Here is a 21,021-nt window from a genome sequence, read left to right on the forward strand (position 1 = left end):
GCTATGTCTCCAGAATTGAGCTTTATTAGCTTTTTAGGCTAGAATTTAAAGACATATTTGATAAAATTTCTCAAGCTACTCTGGTGGAAATACTGGATGGATGTAAGCCAAATAATACAGTTAGGTGGATTATGACCTGAAGGAGGAAGAACATTCTAAGCACTGGAGACAGCCAGAGGAAGAAATGCCTAGAGCCTAGAGATGAAGAATCTGGTTTATATTCCAGGAGTTTCACAAACAAGACACTCCACCACTTGGCTCTAGGCATTTTCTTTGCCCACCTCTATTCCTAGAATGCTCTCTCTCTTCATATCTGCTTCCTGACTTCCCTGAAGTCCCAATTAAAATCCTGTCTTCTAAAGGAAGTTTTCCCCAACTTCTCTTAATTCAATACCTTTCCTTCATTTTCCTATTTATCTTATACACATCTTGTTTACATGTTTGCTAACTTGTTTCTCCCAAGGACTGTCTTTTATCTTTCTTTGTACGGTTAATGTTTCGGATTACCTGGCACATACTAGGGGCTGAATGAATGCTTATTGATTGACCAAAAGTGAAATCATTAATAGTTCAATGGTGATTTGGATTCTGACACTTGTCCAAGGTTCCACAAATAGTAAAAAATGGTGGTAGGTCTCCAACTATTATTTGCCTCGTGCCATTTGTTATTTGTGTGATCTTGTGTTAGTTACAACCTCTATGTATTTCAATTTCCTCATCAATAAAATGAAGTTGATTCAGGAGTTCTTAACCTTTTTTGGATCCCTTTGACATTCACTGGTGAAGTGTACGGACCCCTTTTAAGAATATTTTTAAATGTATAAAATTAAAAAAAACTAAGATTACAAAGAAAATCAATATATTGAAATCATTATGAGAAAATAAAACAAAAACCAAGTTAATGGACCCCAGGTTAAAAACACCTGATCTAGATGACTTCTAAAATTCTCTCTAGTTCTAAATCTATGAGCTTCTACTGTTACTGCTTTATCAGAACACTATTCAATTATTATACTCTCAAGGTATAGAAAGATAATTTAAGGGGCAAATTAGGGAGCATAGTGGATACAGAACTAGGCCTGGAGTCTAGAAGACCCAGACACCTCCTAACTGTAAAACACTGGGCAAATCTCTTAACCTAAATTGTCTAACCCTTTCTGCTCTCCTGTCTTAGAATCGATGCTAAGACAGAAGGTGAGGGTTTAAAAAAAAAAGATAATTGAAGAGAAAAGATTGGAAAAGGCATGTCACCTACCTCTTGGTGTCTATTGCCTTCTCGGATATACACACTGGCTAGGTTTGTCACAATAAATGCCCATAACTCCTGATGAGTGGTTAGCTATAGCAGGAAATGACAAACAAACAATGGTAAAAATAGATATAACCCCACAGGAATATGCATTCCCATTTGTTAAGATATACATCCATAGCTTTCAGAACCAGTAAATGATATCATTCTGGATAACTTTGTGAGCAACTCCTTATCTCTCCCAATTTCCCTTAAACTATAATCTAATTTTTAAAGAGAAAGGCAAAAACCTAGGCACTAGCATTAATTTAAAGTAATTTTACTTTGATCACTGAAGAAATCTGTGATCCCTAATGATAAAGCTAAATCATCACATAACCGGAGTGGAAGCTCCTCTATCCTGGTAATAAATAATAGATTATATTTATAAAGGGCGATAGAGACAGGTTCCCTGGAGGGGAAATCTATACATCTGTTGAACCGCTCCAGGGAAAAGCATGGTCACAGTGACTGGAACAGTTGAGCAATGGACAAAGTTTCTGAAAATGGAGCAATTTTTGGATAAAGTCTACTGAAGGGAAAAGGATGATTCTTGGATGAGTCTCTCAGTCCTGGACCAAGTAGAGGAATTTCAGAACTAAGCAGGAGCCAGCAAAGAACAGAGCCACAAGGAAGAGAAGCAAATCCATCTACTTGTAATACTAAACCAACAAACACAATCTAATCTCATAATTCAAAATTTCAGTAGGATATCTCCACTTGGAACTTACAAACTTAACCATGATGCTTATACATACTATGGCTATTGACCTCATCCTTCTCCCATTGGAATTTTGGATTCTGCCCCAGGGAGATTGGGTTCTGATAGGTGAGATCTCATCTTATCCTACCTAGAACAAGGCCTCCATATTACGTTCTAGTTATTTTCAAACCACTCCAGCTCAAGTTTATCACCCTTTCCCACTTTCTAGCTCCTCTTCAATGTCTTCTTTTCTCATTCAGATATAAGCTTTTTGATTATAGGGAATATCTGGCTTCCTTGTACTTGTATGCCTAGTACCTGGCACATTTGCCATTCACTTATATGACTTTTACATTATTTCATGCAAACCTCAAAACCACCTTGTAAGGTAGATAATGCAAGTATTATTATGTAATACCAGAAGCGTTATACCTCCTTTAAGCCTTATTAGATGGCTTAATTTCCTACTGTGGCCAAAGAAACTCATCAGCTACTAGCCACTTTTCTATTGATGAGCCTCTCCAAACTGGGCTAAGATGGACCTTAAACAACAAGTATTCGACTTTGCTGTATATCCTATGAAAGCCCAGCATTTCAGAATTTCATTGACCTCAAGATTACATATTTAAGAATTGAGTGTCAGGGCTGAATCTAGGTCTTCTGATCTAAAGTCTTGCATGCTTTTCCATTATACCAAGCTGCCTAAAATGTAAATCTGAGCTGTAATCCCAATGCCCTGACTTCTACCTCAACTTGCAAGAACTGTACAAAAGTTGTTTAACCCCAGGAATGGAGCAGCAATCTGAAAGTAAAAAGACTAATATGCTCGTAATGACAAGACTGGAGGCAGGGAGAGGTTTGCTTATCTCTTGACAATCAAAATCAGCTACCTTTCTCTGAATATTAACAACTGTGGCTAATATTCACGTAGCACTTTTTTTTAAAGCTTTATAACATTACTGTGAGGTAGGCAATGCAAATATTATTAGCCTTATTTTAAATATTAGTAAATTGGGAGCTGTTGTGACATGTTTTAATATAAAAAATCTAGTGAATATCAGAGCTGAGACATCAACCTGGGTCTTTAGATTCCAAGTCAGACTGTCATCCACTATAAATTGTTGCCTTTGAATGAGTTTTGGCATTTAACCCTTTAGTATTGTCTTATAGGCTAGCTCTACTGAGGACTTATAAGCTCACTATTAAAGTGGTGTGCTAATGGGGCTGGGGTATATTTTATAGAGTTTAAATAGGGACATGAATTCTTTTTGAGAAACATCTTTTTCAAACTGAAAATAATAGTAAAGTTAAAACCTTACCCGTAATGCAGTAGTGAATTGAGCTTCTGCATTATCCATGCAGTTAACAGAAATACAGTACAGACCCTGAAAAGAAGGGGGGTGGGGGAAAAAGGGAATATTTAAGTGTCATTGTATCCATGGAGCTTCATTAGTCTGACTCATTGCATGAAATTTGGAAAGAACATAACCTAATAGGGCAAAGAGAGGGAGGTGGCCTCTGTTCTGGTCAGACACATCAGGTATCCCAAGACAAAGTTCAGGAAGCCACATTTTAGGAGGGTCATTAATAAACTGGAGTGCTCCCAAAGGACCAGATTTATAAGAGAGTCTCAAAAACATCCTTGATGTGAATTGGCCAGATAAATCTTTAAATATATGAAGGGCTATCATATAGAAGAATTAAACTTGTTTTGCTTGGACCTTGAGCAAGAAGGCAACCAGAATTTATTTTAAGTGCCGGCTATGTCCCAGGCACAATGCTATGTACTGGGGATTGGAGAGGACCAGAACTAGGATCAATAGGGAGATGTTACATGGAAATAAATTTTGTTTGAATATTAAAAAAAATAATAATGATGATGAAAACTGGATAGAAGTAGAATGGCTTGCTTTGAGGAAGTGAGTTCCCTGTCACTGTAGGGCTGTAAGTTGAATTGGGATGACAGTTATGAAAAATGCTGTAGGTGATTCATGAAATACATGCTTTAGGTGAGAATTCACCTAAATGTACTCTGAGATTGCTTCCAACCTAGAAGGTTCTAAGATAAGAGTCCTAAGACAGATATCCAAAACATCCCCTGTGTTGACAAATTGCTTTAGATTTCTGAAACACAACTCTCTGTTCTAACTATTCTTTCTGTAATGCAACCACTTCATGTAACATTTATTCTATGATACATCACCAGCTCTGGAGCCCCTGAATCTATAAACATACTGTGCCATCGAGAGAGCATTCAATTTACTCCCATACTCTCAACTACACACTCGCATGTTCACTAAATTATAAAGGAACAACATAGAATGATCTTAGCTTACTATATAGGAATTTTAATTTACTCTGAACAGAAAAAAATGAACTTTCAAAATCTTAAAAATAACTTTTGTTCCTTTATCTCAGTGACTACTGAGAATATCTCAAATATCCAATATCAAGATATTTAGAAGCATAGACTGTTAAAGCTGGAGGGTCCTTAGCAAAGGACGATAGAATTTAAGAGTTGTAAGGAACTTCAGATATGAACTGGCCAAATTCACTTATCTTTCAAACAGTGCACTTAAGTTCAGAGTGGGGAAGGGACTTGTCCAAGGTCATACATAGTGTTGGAGCTACATTTAGATTCTAAATATCATATCTAGCACATTTTTACTATCAGTTGTCTCTAATCAAAGTGAGCTAAAATTTTCATGCAGAATTGGGATTCCTCTAGAAACCCATAAGAGCTTAAAATACATTTAAACACATACTTTAAACTTCATACTCACTAATAAAGTATGTAACTGGGCAGCATGATTAGAAAATAGCCTTGGAGATTGCTGGCACAGCTGACAGACTTGTGAGATCTGTTGGGCAAGGAAAAAACCATCTTTATAATGATATTTTAAGCTTCTTAAAAGGCTACACCAAAGATAAGCTCAACAGAAGCTAGTTTTTATTGTTAATATCATCATCAGGAATAACAATAGTACTGTTTAACTCAATCCTTCAAAAGATCTGAGATTTTATTCTTGGAGATATTCTTTTCCTTGAGACACAGGATTATAATTCCTTATTCGATGGTTTAATGAGCTACTGTGGCCAAAGAAATCTACCAGCTACCAGCCACTTTTCTGGTGATGAGCTTCTCTGAACTTGGTTAAACCAAGCATTAAGCAACAACTAAGTACCTAGCTTAGTGAGTATGCCCTATGAGAGCCCAGGGTTACCATGGGAGGGCATTAGAAAAGGATTTCAGGGGAGAAGAAAAAATAAATCCCATTTATACAACATTTTATGGTTCACAAAATATCTCTTTCACATTAACAATTAAAAGTAGCTAGTATGAGTGTCACCCTCATGTTACATAATGAAACTGATATTCAGAAAGCATCAGAACTCAAATCTAGGCACTTTGTCTTTAGGACCAGTCACTTCTCAACTTTACTATTTGGCTTCTACAAAAAGACATAATGAAGGGCCTCTTCATTAGTGATAGTCAAAGTTCAGTATTTGAAGAAACAATCTCTGAATTCTTGCTAGATCCTAAAAATTTTACCTGTAGTTTTACCTAGTGTTAGAGAGAAGATTTAAAACTAAATGACATGTTCTACCATATATTTGTATTGTATATGTAATTTTCTAACACCAAATTAAATAAACTTTCTGTTCAAATGAAAATACACACAATCATGATTCATAAAGACCACAATGCCATTAGAAAATTCCTTATAATGTGCATGCTAATTATTTAACATTTATATATATTCCTATTAACTACTAATTAGTATTAATGGTTTACAAAGATTTTTACCTATAAAATCCTTTGTTCCTCACAATTTTAAGATGATGGTGCAAGCATTATCAGAGAAGGTATATGACTTCTCTGAGGTCACATATGCAATAAGTGGCAGTAAGGATTTAAACCCTGGTCTTCTGTGCTCTTTCTAGTAGGATATAAATGTAGACTACAATTCAAAATGGAAGCTTGCTTTTTTCCAAGGATTCATAAATATTTAACAGATTAAATCAGTAGGCAAATGATGAAATTAGACTTGTCAAACTCACCTCCTGTAGAGCAGTGGCCTTGTGTCCTGTGACAAGTCGGCACATGATTATGTGTTCAAGCAATATCACTTGGAAAGATGACAATATAGGACTGCAGTCTAACACTAAAGAGAGAATTGAGGAAATTTAGATAACAAGAAATATATAAGAATGAAAAGACTCAAATTCATGGAAAATGTGCCAGAAGCCAATGTACTGACATAGTACCACTAGAGGGAACTGCTGCAACAAGGATTTCTCAGATGACTGTGCTCCTGACCCAAAATATTCTCCAAAGAGACATATAAAACAACAGAACCAGAAAGAACTCTTTACTCAGAAAGTTCTTTAATTCAAACCTCTCACTTTATAGATGAGAGGGAAGATGACTGGCTTAAAGTCATAGAACTAGCCAGCGAGAGAGCTAATAATAGAATTAATTGCCTCCCACACTGAAAGCCTAGCATTCTGTTCGATCACATTGCCTTTTATCTTACTCACTTTTTAACTTTTCTAGCTGCATGAGTGCTTTGTCTGTGTACTTCTGTGCTTTCTCCAAGTAGCCAGCTTGCATAGAATGCATCACAGTCACCTGACATAATGGACACAAACAAAAAAAAAAACACAAACAAAAAAACCCCAAACTTTAAAAGATTTTATATTACATCAATTTGAACAGAAAGTATTTGGAGTACTCTGACGAGAGTTATATTAGAAACAAATAAATTTAGAGATTTTAAGGTCACTGAAAATAATGCTATTTCAATTATCAATAAAAATATACTTTCCTCCCTTAGGTTGTTTTGATGACCACTGCCAGTAGTATAGTTGGAGATATGGTTTGCTATGTCCCCTTCCTGCCCATCATGTTTTCATTAATTCCCTTTAAATTCTAGATCTTGTATTTTTCCTGATGAAGTTTATTATTTTTTTTCCTAGTTCTAGAAAATAATTCTTTGAAAGTTTGGTTTGGCACTGAATAAGTACACTAATTTAAGTAGTATTACTATTTTTATTATATTGCCTCTGCCTATCTATGAGCGATTAACATAATGACAATTATTTAGATCTATATTAATGCAATTCAGTTTTTCACTCTACCAAATCACCCCCTACCCCTCAAGAAGAAAGTAACTAAACAATGAGTACTCTATTCCTTGAACCGTGTCAAAACACAGAGATATCTTCAATTCAGTTTTGGTCTCTCACTCCAATTTTCTTTCATTCATTTGTTTATTTTTATTTTAATAACAAGTTTCCACATAAGCTTTCTAAAGTTATATGATCTAAATTGTCTCCTTCCTCCCTCCCAGAGCTGGCAAGTAATTCAATCTGGGTGTATTATCATGCAAAACATGTTTCCATATTATTCATTTTTGTAAGTGAATAATCTTATAAAACACAAACCCCTAAATATAGATATCTAAATAAACAAGTGATAAATTATATGCTTTCATCTGTATTCCTATTCCAACAGTTCTTTCTAGCATTTATTTTCATAATTCCCTCAGAATTGTTCTGGATTGCTGTATTGTTGTTAGTAGTAAAGTCGATCACATTTGATCATTTTACAATATTGCTGTTACTTTGTACAACATTTTCTTGGTTCTGCTTATTTCAGTCTTTCCAGTTTTTTCTGAAATTATCCTGCTTATCATTTCTTATAGCACAATCGTATTCTATCACCATCATATGCTGCAATTTGTTTAGTCATAACCCAATTGAGGGACATCCCTTTAGTTTCCAATTCTTTACCACCACAAAAAAGAGCAGCTATAAATATTTTTGTGCAGACAGGTCCTTCCACTCCCTCTTCCCTCTCTCCCCTTTAAATCTCTCTGGGGTACAGACCTAGTAGTGCTATTACTGAATCAAGGGTATATATTCTTATATACCCTTTTGGGCATTAATCCCAAATTTTTTGCATTTGTTTTAATGGTCCTTTTTGATTGTTATAATGACCTCAATTATTATATGGGAAATACCTATATGTATAATTCTTGCTCTGTAACTCAGATACATTGATTTCCTGGTTTTTCAGTACAAGTTTAGTGATGATTCGTGAGATTATGGCAACTTTATGGACATGAAAATGGCTTCTATACTAATGTACTCTAAATGCCATGCTGAGTTTTTGGTGGGAGAAGTCATATATTATAGTTTTACCAGTACACAATGGAAAAACTTTATGCTGTGACAATAGCTACAAAGAGCTACTTACCAGGTAGACCAATACACACATGTGCTCTTTGGGCAGCCAATGAAAGAGGTCAGCAGGATTGCTGGGTAAAATTTCATCATCATGAAGAGTAGAAATAGTTTGAATACATTGCTGTAGCTGCTTTAGACATGGTTTCACACTTTTCACCTATAGGAAGGTAATTCATATCAAGCGGCAGTTTGTGAGATGAATACCCTGGAGATCCATTTTCATATATTCATTTCACTGAACTACTCATGAAATCATAACAGACACGTCTAAGAATCTGACCTGTGAGACCTTTATGCATTCTTTCTCATTTTCTAATCTGATATATTCTAGTAGTTGGGATTACCCCCTACCTCCAGCCCCAGGAAGTCTCAGGGCTTGCTACCCTCTCTCAAAGTACCAAATAGTCCTCTCTTCTTTTCTCTTTTACACTGAAGTCATGGTTAAGGTTAGCAAGAAACAGATTAAATCAACAAACATATACAGAAGGTTTACAGTTGGAGAACAGTCTAATTAAATTAAAGCAGAATCCAGACACCAGCCATGCTTTAGACTTTCTGGGCTTTGCCACCTCTCTCTCGTGGGTATTGCATCCCTCACCCCCAGCATTTCAGCTTCCTTTATATATTATCTTTTCCTATTAGAATATAAATTCTTATTTGTATATTTGCTTAATAAGTGCTTACTGCCTGCCTGTGTAAAGTTCCCAGGATCCATAACTAAGTTTCCTTAGTCTAAAGTAGGTTTAGCTGGATTCCTGAGGAGGGGGCCTGGACTCTGGTCAGGAGAAACATGGCATCTACCACCTTCTTTCCTAGCCTCCTGTTAGACCTGTGTGTAGGCCCTTGGTTTGACCTCTTTTCCAGGAAATAATAACTACTCATATTCTCCTAATTTACTCAAAAGTTCATGAAGAGAAGCAATTTCTTTATAATGATCAAATAAAGATTCTTCCTATCCTGACCTTTTAAAAGACAGCATAGTTTGTAGAACCTTAAAAGGAATTCTTTATCTTAATTTGAACAAAAGGTCCTATAGATCAGGATGAAACTTGGAAGGTTAGAACCTGGAATCTTACAGGTCCCAATGCCCTTTGAAAATGAGAATAGCTTAATCAGTTGCACTCTGTGCAAATTAAGTGTTGCACTCAGGCTCTTGACAAGTTACCACTGTAGGACCCATGGGTAGGGCAAAATGTGAAGTATTACTGCTGTCTGCCTCAAAGGCAGCATCTGCTAAAACTCTTGCCTCTTCATTTCTGCTCAGGCACCAGATGGTAAGATGGATTCTTCTGGGCATGGGGAACAGTGTGAGGAGTGGAAACCTTTTAGAAATGAAGAGCTAAACTTTCATGTTCTACTTCATTGCTATTATCTGAATCCATCTGTAGGCTCCAAAGGCATTATGCTGCTCAATGAGCCAGAATAAAGACTGAGCAATCTTCTAGATTTACTCTTCATAGACCTGCTGAAACTCAGCAGGGTAAGTTGCAACTGCTGTTCCTAAATCAGGTCTTTGAGCTTGCTTTATGAAACATTTCTTTCACCTTTAAGTGATTACAATATTTTAAACTCACAACCTCAGTTTCTAGTTTAGCTGAAGCAGTTTCCAGCACAAATTTTAATACATATTTTAATTTTAATACACATGTTTGTATATGTGTCTAAATAATGTAATATATTTAGAAGTACAGATCACTGAAGCTAAATCCTCAATGGAGTTACTGCTATTTCAGTTCATAAGTCTAGACTTTGAACTTCAACTCTGGTCAGCAGTAATTTCCAAGAGGAGTCTCTTCCGGGCAAATATAGATATAAAATGATTACATACCTGTCCAGCATCCAAGTAATGGGTCACCTGGAGGACCAAGAAGAACACTCGGAGAGACTCCTTCTGTATGGGATTCCCCTGCCAGTTTTCAACTATTTGTCCACAAAGTGTCAGAAGGGGATGAACTTCTTGCAACTTCCTCTCCATCAGAAGAAGCTGTAAGGAAAGGCTATTTGGGGTTTTGTTTTGTTTTAACTTGAATATTCCTGATAGCTTCAAAAGGAATAGGAGGTTGAAGTGGCTGTGATATAAGACATGCCAATAAAGAACAGCAAAATTCTCATATAAAAATCAGACCACATCTAACTTGAGATACACAGATTAGCTAAATGATGATGCTTTGTCCTCACTACAGCAAAACAAAAATATGGTTTAATTTACATACAACTTTAGGGTTGCCTACAGGCTTTTCTATCAATTACCTCTACTTATTTGTTACTTCTATCTTTCCTCCATAGCTAACATACAGTATTCATTCAGCTCACCTCCTAAGGTTCTATTCACCTAATGACAGTCATAGAGATAAATGCACAGTACTGGATAAAATCCCTTCTCTGTTCTCTCTCCTAAACTCTCATCTGTATTCACTCCAGTCACATTCTATGCCAGTCCCTTTCAATCTCTGCCAAACTCCAATATGGTGTCATTGATGCCTCCCTCCTTCCATCCTGGATTTCTTTTTGCCTGTATTTAATCTATTTCCTTTTATTAACTAAAACCCAGCTTTTCACTGAGAAATTCATATCTTAAGTTCTATGTGCTAGCCCTAACTATAATTTTCCCCTTTTCAAAGAGTTTAAAGTAGACTGAAATAGAATCATAGAATCTCAGAGATGGAAAGAACCTCAGCTGTACCTCTTAGGAGACACATAGATATTCAGTTGAAATTAATCTAGTGCAAACCATACCTGAGTTAGAATCAATGCTACAATGTAACTGCAGTGATATCCAGTCATGAAGGAAAACTCACTACTACCTCCTTAAATAACCGATTTCTTTTTTGGAGAGATTTAAAGGTGAGTACATTTTACTGACATTAAACTTAAACTTGCCTATTTTTAAATTCTACACATGGTTTCTATTTTTGTCTTCTTTGAGTTTGTGAAGTTTACTCTTCTCTTTTGAAAATTAGTATATTTGTCTTTCTTCATTCATACAGCAATTTATATGTCCTTTACTGTCTTTTACAGATCATCCACAGTAGCATGAATTCATTCAGGGAAGCTGAGTATTTTCTTATCTCTGCTTTTCTTGAAAAATTTTTAGTTTTTTTCCTCTTTTCAGTCCAAAGATTTTTTTTTCTAGTTCTTTTGGCAAAGAAAAAGAAACCAAATAAAAGTTAAGTAACTACCTTTTTTTTTTAAGCTATGTTATCATCATCCCATCCATTCTGAGGAGCTAGCTAACCTATTCTTTGAGTTTTAAAAAAATTAAAGTCCATAAAGCCCAACTCTGATGCTTCATTGTGAATATGACAGTGATAGTGAGAGGGACCCAAGGCTTGTAGGTTATATAGAAACCTCTAGTTTATAATGAATATGTTCTTCAAGAATAGGGAAGTATGTATACATAGCAAATGTTGAATAACATTTTAAAAAATGAAATTGATTATATGCTAAACAAGATGGGAAAGAGGAGTAATTTCCAAATTAAATCTTTGCGTACTGACAGATAATTGATTGGTTAGGGCAGGGATCAGAAATAATGCCAAATTAGAAGAGTACAAACAAGATGACATGTCACACAAATGAGACAAAACTCCATCTCGAACTATTTAATTTAGTTATTAACACAGAAAAATGGGAAATGGATAACAGAATAGACGTGGGAACATTATTTCCTAAGGAAATTGGGCAGATTTACATAATGTCATGTGAAGACAAAAAGAATCTAGAAACTACCACAGCTAACAAACATTTTTCATTTTTGTGCCAAGAAAAAAGATGGGGAAAAAAAGAGGAAACATTGGTTTAGAATAAAACCAATAATAAAATTTGTTTGCAAAATCTTTCAGAGGACAATGGTAGATCATATGAAGTGTCAAGAAATAGTGAGATGTTTTGGTAGATCATATTAAGTGTCAAGAAATAGTGAGATGTTTTAGAGAAAAACAAATTTATACAAGACCTGGTTGAGATCCAATTAAATTAGATCATCCTGAGAGTACTAAGGATGAAACTGGAATGATGTTAACAAGATGGAAAATGGAAATAATCTGTCAATATATCCATCGAAACATGATTTTTGAGAGAATCAAATGATTCTAATAAAATATAATAAATTCCTATCTTCATCAATGACAGTGAGGCCATTACATTTGACTCCAACATCACAATCCTGGACATGCTGTATTAGGAAGTAGAAATGGTGAAAAGGATAAAAAGTCAGGAAAAACAATTAGACTGGACCTAATATACATAGTCAAGATAGAAACGCCAATTTTGGAGAAGTTGATGGTTCAGTTTTTAAGTTATCTGAAAGAGAGGTACAAACATATCAAAGGCTTTGCAAGAAATCTTGGATCTGACTATTATTGAAAATAGATGACTGAGAAAAAAACAACATATATGCCTACTTTTCCATCTCTCTGAATTTTGAGGGTATATAAGAATAAATTTTTCACAAAAAATATTCTATAGCAGACTACATAAAAGCAGATGGGCATAAAAGTGATTGCAAGGGTATTGAGAATACAAGATACCATTGTACTTATTGCTTGTGACTTTAAAAAAGCATTTCATTGATAGAACAAAGCACCTCTAGTGCATATATCAAAATCACAATCAAATTTCTTAAAAGATATGACAGAAATAATATTGTACTGTAAGATTTAAATTAACATCAATAACTCCAAGTATTACATTTTATAAGATTTATTAATCACTTGAAGTAGAAGAAATTAAAAAAAAAATAGAAGTACAAAGCTTAAGTATGATCATGTGAGTAAACTGTCCTGCCAAGCTCTCCCCCCCAGCCTCCACAGCCATGACTTGGGAAGAAGAGAGAGTGAGGGGCAGGATTACATTAAAATATATCCTCCCTATGTTATCATGTAGTACAAACAGATAATGTAAGGAAGCAAATGGGATGTTGGGTAAGATAGTTCTGGGGAGTAAATTCCATCTACATAGTACAATGATTCTATTAGTATCAAGTGACAGATTAGCAATAGCAAGTTAAGCATTATCAATATTAGGCAAGGGAAAAATTAAGTAATTAAAACAGGAACATATAGTATCATTAAAGGTTTTCATCATTGCTATGGACAAAAGGAGGTTTTAAGAAGAAGGAATTTCCTACAAAAGTTCTTTAGGGGCTACTATTTGCAGGTGACATCTTGAAACCCTGTAGCCTAAATGAGATAGTTATTCAAAGAGTATGTCCTAACCATCCACATGAGAAATAAAAGGGTGAAAAACTTATACATTCCAGATTATGATAGACTCCTAAAGGAACAGACTACAGAGCTGGTCTACCAGTACATACTATCTTGGACAAATGCTGAGAACAGACAATGAAGTAAGCTTCATTGCATTTGAAAAGTTGTATGATGTTTTAAAGACCCAAAGCTTCTCCCTGAAACCAAGGTCTAATTAATATTCTTATAGTGATATTGTATGGCTTTGAGTCATGGAATACAAGAGTCTACACAGTTACAGGTCAGCAAAATGGAAATGACTATGATGTGAAAACAAAAAAAAGTAAGGGATAACTTATGGACAGCCTGAATATTCTCTGGGTTCAAATTCAAAAGGGAATTGGAGAGATACATGGCAAACGTGACTAGCTTGTGGCATATTATCTATCAACCAAGAAATGTATACAATTGTATAAGAAAGTCATTTGAGAGGACAGTAATCTAACAAGAGGGAAAAATGTATTAATTAGGAAATAGCTAAATAAATTACATGATAATAATGGGAAAATATTGTGCCATAAACAAACATAAATGGGGAAGCTATCCACATTTTTAGGGGGCAGCTGGGTAGCTCAGTAGATGGAGAACCAGGCCTAGAGACAGGAGTTCCCAGGTTCAAATCTGACCTCAGACACTTCCCAGCTGTGTAGCCCTGAACAAGTTAATTAACACCCATTGCCTAGCGCTTACCTCTCTTCTGCCTTGGAACTGTGGGTTTTAAAGAGTTATGACCAGGGGAACTACGTCCCCCAGCATGCCTCAGGGGTCTCTTCCTACTACTTCCTGGAATAGGATAGGTCTTGAATAGACTAATTCCATGCTGGGGGAGGGACCATACTCCCTACTTCCTGGCATGGGATTGGTCTTGAATTGGACCAATCCCCTGCTAAGGAGGGACCACGCCCCCTGCTTGGGGTGGGGGTTGAGATTGGTCTATATAAGGACCAATTCTCTACCTAGGAGGAAACTTTGAATTTAATCTTATTCAAAGTTTTGAGTCAGTGAATTTCAGCTGGGGGGAAACTTCGGTAGTCTTTTCCTTTAATTAAAAAAGGATCAAAAGGATAGTTTTTCTTTTAGCATCTTCAATTGGCAACCTAAAATGGCTTCCAGAACCTAACCTCCAAGGTAAGCAGAATGCTCCCCACCCCCAGTCTTCTGGGTTCGCTGCCCTTCAGCAAAAGGTGAGAAGCTGCTATCCAGCTTCCACTCCATCTACTTCCTTTTAGCCCTTGTCCCCCTCATCTTTCCCATTTTCCCTTCTTCTTTCTCCATTTCCTCCTTCCCGCCAGAACTAAGCTTTCCAGCTACTCCAGGGACCCCCACTAAGACCTACCTCGGAGCTCCTTTGCCATCAGGCTGATCTCTCTTTCTCTCTCCTTTCCCCTCCTCCAGTCTAGCCTCTCCAGCTGAGTTCTTTCTTCCTCCCTCCTTTCTCCTCTAAGCCTAGCTTCAGACCAGCTGTGGAGCTGAGCTTTTCCAGCTCCTCTGGGGGATACCTGCTGAGACATCCTTAGTGCTCTTTTCACACCAATTTCTCCTGCTTCCCCCCCTTCCCTGGTCCTCCTCCTCCACCCTAGCTTTTTTACTGTCAGCAGATCTGATCCCCTGCTGAGGCGGGCTCTTTTCCACCAAATCCTCTGATTGACCCCCTCTCTCCTTGCTTTCTTGCTCTCCTCATCATCCTTGCTATCCCCAGAAACGGTACCTCCATCTTTATTTTTTCTTCTTTTTCATTCCAACTACCTCCTGCTTCTCTCTCTCTCTTTCTCTATGCCCCCCCCCATCCCCCATTTTATCCCTCCTGCCCTGGTAATCCCCAGGCTCCCTGCTCCTGCCTGACCCCCTGCTAAGAGTTCTTCAGAAGCAGGTAAGGTATACATCCTTTCCCCCACACCTCCTAGCATCCCCTTGTTCCCCTCCCCCACTCATCTGGATTTTTTTTTCAAACTATCTCCCATCCCATGCAACCTCCAGTTTCCTGCCCAACCCCAATCCCTGGGGTCCTGCCTGGGTTTGCACCTGCTGTTTTCTTTTGTTTTTGTTTGTTCTGTTCTAGTTCTAAAATAAAGCACAATGTTGCACACTATGTTGGCAACCTTGATGGAGAGTCTTTTGTCCTGTGGGGTTTTTGATAACCTTAGAGGCTCAGACTGGTTTTTTCCTACGCTTCAATAATGAACACCAAAAGGTTTAACTGCTTAAAATGCAGGCTCAACTAGAGATTTTGAAGAGATGCTTGCCTGATCTCAAGATACAACAGGAAGATACCTCTCCACCTGTACCTCAGAGGGAAGATCCTTTCCCATCTGTACCTCAGGTGGAATTTCTCCTCTCACAGCTTGTACAGCTCCTGGCCACCCTATCCTTCCCTGCCCCTTATCCCAGTGCCCTGCCATCTCCTGACCCTTGTCCCAACCCCCAGCCCTGCCCATCCTCGAACCCTGCTCCTCCCCCTCCTTTTTTGGTAAACATCCACAAAGACTAGGACCATGAATGAAACATATGAATTCCTTTTCTCCTCAAGAGAAGTGTCCACATTATAGACAAATTGAAGTGTGGTGATCTTAAGGCACCACACACCTTTGACTCCCCAGGATAGAAAAAAAATTTAAACCAAATGTTCCCTCATTTGAAGATGAACCAATTGTTGGCATCAAAACCCTAGATAACACATTTCACATATATGATCCTGCTTATCAGGATGTATAAAACTTGCTGTAGGTTTTTTTGACTGAACGGGAGAAATGCAAAACTACTTCCACTGTTAATAGAGGTAGAGGAAAGAATGTATTTCATTGGCCACAACAGAACCCAAAATGGAATATAAATGATGATGATGAACATTTGCAGCTATGCTGTGCCAGGGAGGCACTGCTAAAGGCAATGAGAGAATATTCCAATAGGCCTGGCACATGGACCAAATTTGAAAATCTTAAACAAATGGAGGATGAGTCACCCTCCGAATTTATGGACAGACTAACAAGGTATATAGACCTTGACCTCACTAGAGCAAGGGATGTATGGCAAATGAGGAAGTAATTTGTGAACTTCTCCAAAGTGATCCAGGACTATTTCAAAACTAACGGCTCAAACTGGCCTAATATGGACCTAGAGGAATTGTGTGCAGGGTTGTAGTGTATGTTTCTAAAGGCCATGAACAAAAAAAATGAGGAAACATGATTTGGTAGCAGAATTATGGAAAGAACTAAAAACCTTAATGGACAGACTTGATAAACAAGAGAAAGTAGGAATCCACACATTAATTTTAATATGCCACTTCTGTACAAAAAGGGGTCACATAATGATGAACTGAAGGATACATGCAATTCAGAATAATAAGAGTTTATTAATGCCTGTCATTGAAAAGATTCTCTTAGAAAGTTAAGCACTGGGTAACAAGCATAATGAATGTATTCTCTTCCACTATCTTTTTATTTGTACCATCCTATATTTGACCCTGAAAATATACTTTTGTGAAAGTCCATAAAGTAACTAGACAAAAAACTTGTACTGATAACTTGATGTGCTTGTACTGTGAATTTTGAGAATTTGGTACTTTCTTTGAACGTGTCTTACCCATTGCCTATTGTTTTTTACTTTGAGAAAAATCATTTGCACTCACGCTGTGGATCTGGCTAAGTTAAGAAGGAATAAATCTCAATTCATGGTGTAAACCTTAAAATTCCTTAGACTTATAAATGTTGGAATTTTCACCATTGGGATATTTCATACTTGGAAAATTTCTTACTGATAGTCTATTGGAATGGGAACCCCATTGGCATGGGAGGTTCCTTCTCTTCCCTTCTTCAGATTACTTTAGGACAGAAACCTTTTGCTGAACAATGGAAAGGACTTTGACCTATGCTTAAGCATAGAACAGGAATTTCTTTGAGTCATGATTGATTTTAGAATTGATACAATGGAGATACTTGGAATCAATCTCCACCCTATTCAGTCCTAACAGGATTGAGTAAGGGCTGCAGCCTAGATCAAAATTTAATTATTCCAATCTCTACCCTACTCAGGTTAACAGGATTTAGAAAGGGCTGTAGCAAAGGAGCAAAGATTTAATTATTTGAAAATATGACCTTCAACAGACATGTGCAAAGCCTCTGGGCGGTCCTGGGTTAAGCTAGAGCCTCCATTGGCACAGGGAAATTGATGGACAGTGATTGGTAGATGTGAGAACTGAGGGGAGGCAACTTGAATGGTTTCCTTAAAGATCAGGGGGGTCTGGAGGCTCGAGGTGGTTGTTGAGAAGTTGGTCGGTGTGGTTGGTGTGCTCTGAGAAGCTTGCTCTGAAGGAAGCTGAAGGTGGGGGCCTCTGAGACTGTTTCTCCATTTTGGTCACGTGAGTAATAGGGACTGATCTCTTTTCTTTGCCCCAGCTATCTAAGGGCTTGGGCCTTTTGGCCCAGCCTAAACAGAAGGGGTATTTAAGCCCTATTCCCTTCTCTCCCTTTTTCTCTCTATCTCTAATTCCTTTCTTCCTCCTATTGTAATTAAACTCCATAAAAGGTTGACTACTGACTTGAGTTTTTCATTTAGGAATTACATAGCTGAATTCCTTGGCGACCTTAAATTAATATATATCAGTCTTTTAAAGTGATTCCCTTGTCACAATGGGTAAGAAACCTTTATATTCTACCTCTCCTTAAGTGACACTAATTGTAACATATATATTTTTGATTGTCACTGATTATAAGATATGATTTTGATTTTTTGAACATTTTTTATAATTGCATGTGCAACTTGGTTTCCAAAGCACATGTCATCAATATTTTTAAAATTTTTTTTTATTTTGCACTACTATAGGTTTAGAATGTCTTAAATGTAACTGCCTGCCCCCAAGCCTTAGACTGTTGAAACTGCCACTGATTCTAATGGGATCAAAAAAGAGCACAGATTTCACCTGCACAGTACCAAAGAATCACATACTTAACCTGAATAATGCCAAGAGGACACAGGTTAAAAAAAACAAATCCAGGTAGGACTGATGAAATTCTGCGTGAATACAAAAGAACTTGAACTTTATGAGATTTAGGGTTGCAGTGCTTGACATATGTTAATACACAGGATTCCTTGTACCACACTCCTTGTAAAATACTTTCTATCAAGTACTTAACAATTGGCTGTTCTGGCTCCCCTATCCCTGAGAAATGACAAAAGATCAGACCAAGGAATAAAAATCTAGTCCCTTTTCTCATCTTTCATGTTGTGGTGTTTACTGTGGTCCTGGATGCTGAGTGGGCAAGTGCATGATGTTGGACATAGATTACTTAATCAGGCCATGATTTAAGGACCTATTATGATTCTGTTTTTCCTTATTTAGAATGTTTACATATCAGATTTGGAATTGGATATTTAGAATTTTCCAGTAATTTGTTTGTGATTTGTTTGTGATATTTTTAATTGACAATGATTCATATGCCTCATACCTCAGGCATGTTATCCCTATGTGATTTCAATGTTTCTTTATATCCTCCTCAGTGGGGAATGTGTTTTATTTTATATGAAAAGTTTAAGTTATTTTAAGGGTTAGAAATTTGTTGCTTTCCAGAATCCAAGACTGAACTCCTTGCAGAAGATGCCATGGAGTTACCTATGGAGACTGCATGCTGCTCAGGAGATCCTGAGCAAACTATATATGCAAAAATCAAACTTTGGATTTTTTTTGTTAAATGCTTTTGTTTGTATGTTGTACAAAAAGGGGACTGCCCCTGAATTGGTTTTGTCCTCGTTTCCTTTTTGTTTCATTATCCCCAGTTGTATTTTCTTCCCCTTGCAAGAATGTATGTATCTTTGATCTATACTGGTCTCCCAAAGGATCACCACACCCCCTACCTCCTGGCGTGGGATTGGTTTATATAAGGATGGATCCCACGCCTAGGAGGAAACTTTGAGTTTCTCTTTTAGCATCTTCAGAACCAATAAACAGTATTGATTCTAAGGCAGAAGGTAAGGGGAAAGAAAGAAAGAAATATAAATTATTTTGGAGAAGTATAAGAAGACTTTATGGGAATAATGTAAAGTGAGCAGAATCAAAAAAGCAATATATATACACTACTCTATAAACAGAAAGAATACAATGAAACTGAATACTATGCAATTCTAATGACCAAGCTAGGCCTGAGAGAAGAGTTAAAAAGTTGTAAATCTCCTTCCCTTCACTGCAGAGGTAGAGAGAAGGAGGGAATTGTGGAGACAAATACTGCACACATTGATATGGTTGATAGGTTGACTTATTTTGATAAATTACTTTTTTCCTCTTTCCTTTTTCATGTGTTAGAAGAGATGGACAAGAGGGAGATATATTTGGAAATGACCATGATGTGAAAACCAAAGGCAAAAAAAAAATCTAAGAGATAACTGATAGATAGCCTGAATGTTCTCTGGGTTCAAATTCAGCCTCTGATTCTTATATTTGATTTTGGACAAATTACCTAACCTCCCAGGCCTTGGAGTACCCTTCCAGCTCTAGATCTATGAAGACCTATAACCCCACCTGAGTTGAACATATGGGAGGACAAAGATAAGAACGGCACAAGAAGTACAGAAAGATTATTATTTGAATTATTGGAAAGAGTAGTCACAATTATGAAAATATAAATCCATCAAAGAAAAAAGAATTTTTTTGTAGTCTTGGCTTTGCCAACCTTAGCTAGTTTTGAGCTTTAATAGACCTTACACCATTCTAATAGTGATAGTCAGGCTATACAAAAACATTCATCCTCCATTACACATTCCTGTGACTATTATTTTATAGCTTTTTAAAAAATCTAAGTTGGTCCATGAGTTCCAAGTGTGTTCACAGTGGTCTCTTTAGTCAACACCTGCTTTTTACTTAAGAGTTTCCTATTTTTCCTGGACTGACTCCCCCTATAGAATTTTAGTAGACTCCTACTTAGCCCTCTCCTTTGAACTAAATTGTGCTTTTAAAAAATCAACAGTATAAACTATTCCACCTTTCCTCTTTTCTAGCACAAATTCCAAAATTTAAGTCTTTTCTCCCTAAGGATCTTATCATTTTTTGCCTTAGCAACTAGTGTCGCCTTATTGATAATAATTGGGTTAGATACATTGTTGGAGTCAAATATTTTAGGCATGCAAAAACTAAAGTTTTAATGATAAGTCTTAATCCTGATACTTTCTTGAAATTCTATTCATTAAGAAGCCTAGTCCCATCCCATTTCTTTGCAATTCTCAAACCACAGAATTAAAAAACAAACTCTACTTACCATCCCTTTACTCAGCAAGAACAATGCCCTAAAAACAAGAAGCCACAATGAGAACCAGCAATAATCAGGTTAACAGGTTATACATTAATAGACATTAAAATTCAGTTATTACAGTCAGTATTCTATGAAAGTTCATTTGTATATTGCTATAGAACTCATGGTTAATCTATGGTATGGAAACTCAACTTGCTACAACTACGTGTTTATTCCTCTCTGAGTCTTAAGTTTACTTATCTGTAAAATGGGGACAATAACCCATGGTCTACTTACTTCACAGGGTTATTGTGAAGT

The 21,021-nt window shown here is 36.7% G+C and overlaps 1 protein-coding gene across 1 annotated transcript in view; it reads right to left on the bottom strand.

Annotated features, from left to right (window-relative positions):
* The window catches only part of MAU2 (MAU2 sister chromatid cohesion factor), an 86,085-nt gene that overhangs the window by 30,783 nt on the left and 34,281 nt on the right, over window positions 1-21,021 (bottom strand). The window contains exons 6-13 of the mRNA XM_001366082.4: window positions 20,731-20,758; window positions 10,072-10,227; window positions 8,254-8,400; window positions 6,534-6,624; window positions 6,054-6,157; window positions 4,775-4,852; window positions 3,311-3,376; window positions 1,256-1,339 (exon numbers count right to left, since the gene is read on the bottom strand). Coding sequence (XP_001366119.1) covers window positions 1,256-1,339; window positions 3,311-3,376; window positions 4,775-4,852; window positions 6,054-6,157; window positions 6,534-6,624; window positions 8,254-8,400; window positions 10,072-10,227; window positions 20,731-20,758 — 754 coding nt within the window. The remainder of the gene's footprint in view (window positions 1-1,255; window positions 1,340-3,310; window positions 3,377-4,774; window positions 4,853-6,053; window positions 6,158-6,533; window positions 6,625-8,253; window positions 8,401-10,071; window positions 10,228-20,730; window positions 20,759-21,021) is intronic.

This window comes from Monodelphis domestica, chromosome 3, assembly GCF_027887165.1.
Source record: "Monodelphis domestica isolate mMonDom1 chromosome 3, mMonDom1.pri, whole genome shotgun sequence".
Lineage (NCBI taxonomy): Eukaryota > Metazoa > Chordata > Mammalia > Didelphimorphia > Didelphidae > Monodelphis > Monodelphis domestica.